Source organism: Colobus angolensis, unplaced genomic scaffold, assembly GCF_000951035.1.
Source record: "Colobus angolensis palliatus isolate OR3802 unplaced genomic scaffold, Cang.pa_1.0 Scaffold12, whole genome shotgun sequence".
In the NCBI taxonomy this organism is placed as follows: domain Eukaryota; kingdom Metazoa; phylum Chordata; class Mammalia; order Primates; family Cercopithecidae; genus Colobus; species Colobus angolensis.
In genome coordinates this window covers 13,062,090-13,064,886 of record NW_012113141.1, presented here as the reverse complement: position 1 = coordinate 13,064,886, position 2,797 = coordinate 13,062,090, and the positions used below count along the sequence as shown (strand labels likewise).

Here is a 2,797-nt window from a genome sequence, read left to right as displayed (position 1 = left end):
CAAGTCTGTCTTAAAGTCATGAAATATAAATGACAGATCCACCAGATTGACAGGGGAAAGCCTGGAGGTCCAACAGCCGTAGCCAGGAAGGTATGCTATCTGTCGGAGTCCCCATAGTGTGGAAATGAGTTTGTCCTGTTAAGGGAAAGAACAGCTTCCGGCCCTCAGGTTTCTCCCCTTCTCCTCTCTACACACTAACCAAGAGCTCAGGTCCACTTGTATGCACACAATAAAAGGATTTTATCCTTTCCAGGAATTAAAATGGACCTAAAAGGTTTCTCTACGTCATGGAGATCTACGGAAGCTAAAGTGGTAGCTGAAATCCAAAAGGTGATGAAGAAGGTCGACAGTCATTGCGAAATCTCTGGGCAAAGAAAGGCTGAGGAAGAGTAAGATGTTCACTGACACAAATACTGTTGTATGAACCATGTGCCAACCAAAGTAGACAACTGCAATGGCCTTGAGAATATTTTCCACAATATTTGTGGCAAATTCAGTGGGTGCAAAATTGAGCTTGTCCTTCCTGCTTGATTAATCTGCGTATTTCCTTTCCCTTCCTACATTCTTGATTGTAATATTTTAGGGGGAAGAGGAGGTCCAGGTACTGGCATTGTTAAATTCAATGCTTGCATCACCTCTGGATTCATTTTCACAGCCTTTTGGCTTTTGGTCATATGACATTGCATTTTTCCTGCCACATGACTAGTCTTTTTTGCTGAATGTCAGACACTGGTTAAAAAATATTTAGCAATGAATTGAGGCCTACTAGCATGTTATCTTGCTGCAGAAAAGATGGGCGTCTATTTCTGGGGGATGATCAGGGGTCCTAGCACACCTAGACACCCTCTATACCATCAGCAATTGAGGTTATCAGTGCAGGTTCAGTCCCTATAAAGCTCAGGGTATTTCCTGTCCACCTCTATTCCTGGCTTGTGACTCTTCTGGGTCCCATCCAAAACCAGTGGACTTCAGTAGGGATCACCTTCACTGACAGAGCCTCAGTCTGCTTTTTTTCCATCCAATCCTCCACATGGTGCAAAAGCTGCTCTGCTTCTTTGCATCTCAGTTAGTCCCTTCTGGAATTCAGTGGTGAAACTCAGGGAAATGAGCCCCAAATGTGAGGCTGACCTTCGTCCTGGGTTTCCTTCTTCTCCATCTTGACCTCATGTCTCTTTACTGCCATGTTAGCAACTTGATGCTTTCAGTCATGGGTTTTAGATTCTGCTCCACGTCCCCATTGTTCTCATGGGAGATCAGAAGCTTCACATGCATTCATGTCTACCCCAGAGCAGAATGCTTCCTTAGCTTCCCTCCAGACTCAGGTATTGTGTTTCCAGTTCCCAAGTGCACAGCAGGAGTAGTGATGTCCTCACTGGCTTCTCATTTGCATTAAACTGTGACCTCCTTTAGGGTGGGGACAGGATCCTGTTCCCATTGCATCCTCTGCACCTCACAACACATCCTTGCTTCAGGCCACTCCAGACAGCATGTGCTGGAGAGTGCCCTGGGCGCTCAGAAGCAGGTGCATGAACTTTCTCTTTGAAGTGTTTTTGCCCCCGTTTCCTAGAGTTCTTGGCATTTTACACTCCTTCATATGAAATCAAGTATCAAGTGAGATTTTTAGAATCAGAACCATGAATCAAGTAGTGTGAGGGCAACACAGCAAACCTACCTTTTCAACCATTTCCTTTTTCTGCCCTCACTCTCTGTGAACCAAACCTTGTTAAAGTCACTCATCACCAGAGGATGGTTTGCAGTTCGTCACCTATTTTCAGGGCACCCTGACTAAAGAGCCATTCAATCATTTCCAATTCAGTAGATGCACCCAGCACTCAGATTGGCCTTTTCTCTCAACCAGGATCTTTAAAGTCCAAGAGAAGAGTTCCAGTCCTGAATTGTGGACATGTGCAGCAGTGAACCGCAGGGCTAATGACAGCATATCTTGGACGGATCTCTCTGAGGCTGATTGTCTGGGTTCTGGCATCAGCTTCTGACGGAGAATCAGGTCTCCCTATGGGAGGAGTCAGACGAGGAGCGATGCCTGCTCCGTCCAGTTGTGATGAGCTGGTGAGGTCTGGGTTTCCACACTGAACTAAAATGAGCTTTCGCTATGTCAGGCACAAGACTGACCCTAGAAGCACACATAGCGCATCTCATAGAAGCTTTTAATAGTTCATATTTACTAAAGAGTAGGAATACAGAGTGATGAAGATGAGCTGGAAACAACAGGTGACTTGCCAGCAGGCCAGAGTGTGCTTTTTCTTTGTCCTTCCATGGAAGGTGTTAACTCTCCCTCCAGTTGTGAGGATCACTTGGTTCATTTATGGGAAGGTTGTCAGGGGACCTTTGAATCACGGCCTTCAGATACCGGAAGGGAAGAAGGAATCCCACACCAGCCGGTGGATCATGTGCATGCATCTCTCTCCCTTCTCAACTGAGGAAACTGAGAATGAAAGAATGTGAGTGAGCAGAAAGGGAGAGGCGGCTGTCAGAGGTGGAAGAAGCCAGGAAATTGGCTCTAGAAAAAATACCCATCTGTGAGTGAGTTCAGAAACCCACAACAGCCTCTTGGGAAAGCCCTGCTGGGGTGTTTTGTTTTAAATATTTGTACAATGTTTAGACCCAGTTAACACAAAAATGGAAACAAATGGTCAGAAGAGATCCAGAGAGAGAATTCACACAAGAGAACACAAAGTACCTTAAGATTTACTAGTGATCAAAACATGTGAAGTAGCTGAATATCTCCTGACTGCAATGCCGGCCAGACTGTGTGGAAACTCGGTTCATACCAGCCGTT

General features: G+C 45.6%; 2 protein-coding genes across 2 annotated transcripts in view; both read left to right on the top strand.

Annotated features, from left to right (window-relative positions):
- The window catches only part of LOC105503020 (nuclear pore complex-interacting protein family member B6-like), a 25,768-nt gene extending 25,375 nt beyond the window's left edge, over nucleotides 1-393 (top strand). The window contains 2 exon segments of the mRNA XM_011929739.1: nucleotides 169-227; nucleotides 230-393. Of these exon segments, the coding sequence (XP_011785129.1) occupies nucleotides 169-227; nucleotides 230-393 (223 nt within the window).
- Nucleotides 394-2,037: 1,644 nt separating this feature from the next.
- The window catches only part of LOC105503011 (chitinase-like protein PB1E7.04c), a 7,723-nt gene continuing 6,963 nt past the window's right edge, over nucleotides 2,038-2,797 (top strand). Inside the window, 1 exon segment of the mRNA XM_011929726.1 lies at nucleotides 2,038-2,067. Coding sequence (XP_011785116.1) covers nucleotides 2,038-2,067 — 30 coding nt within the window.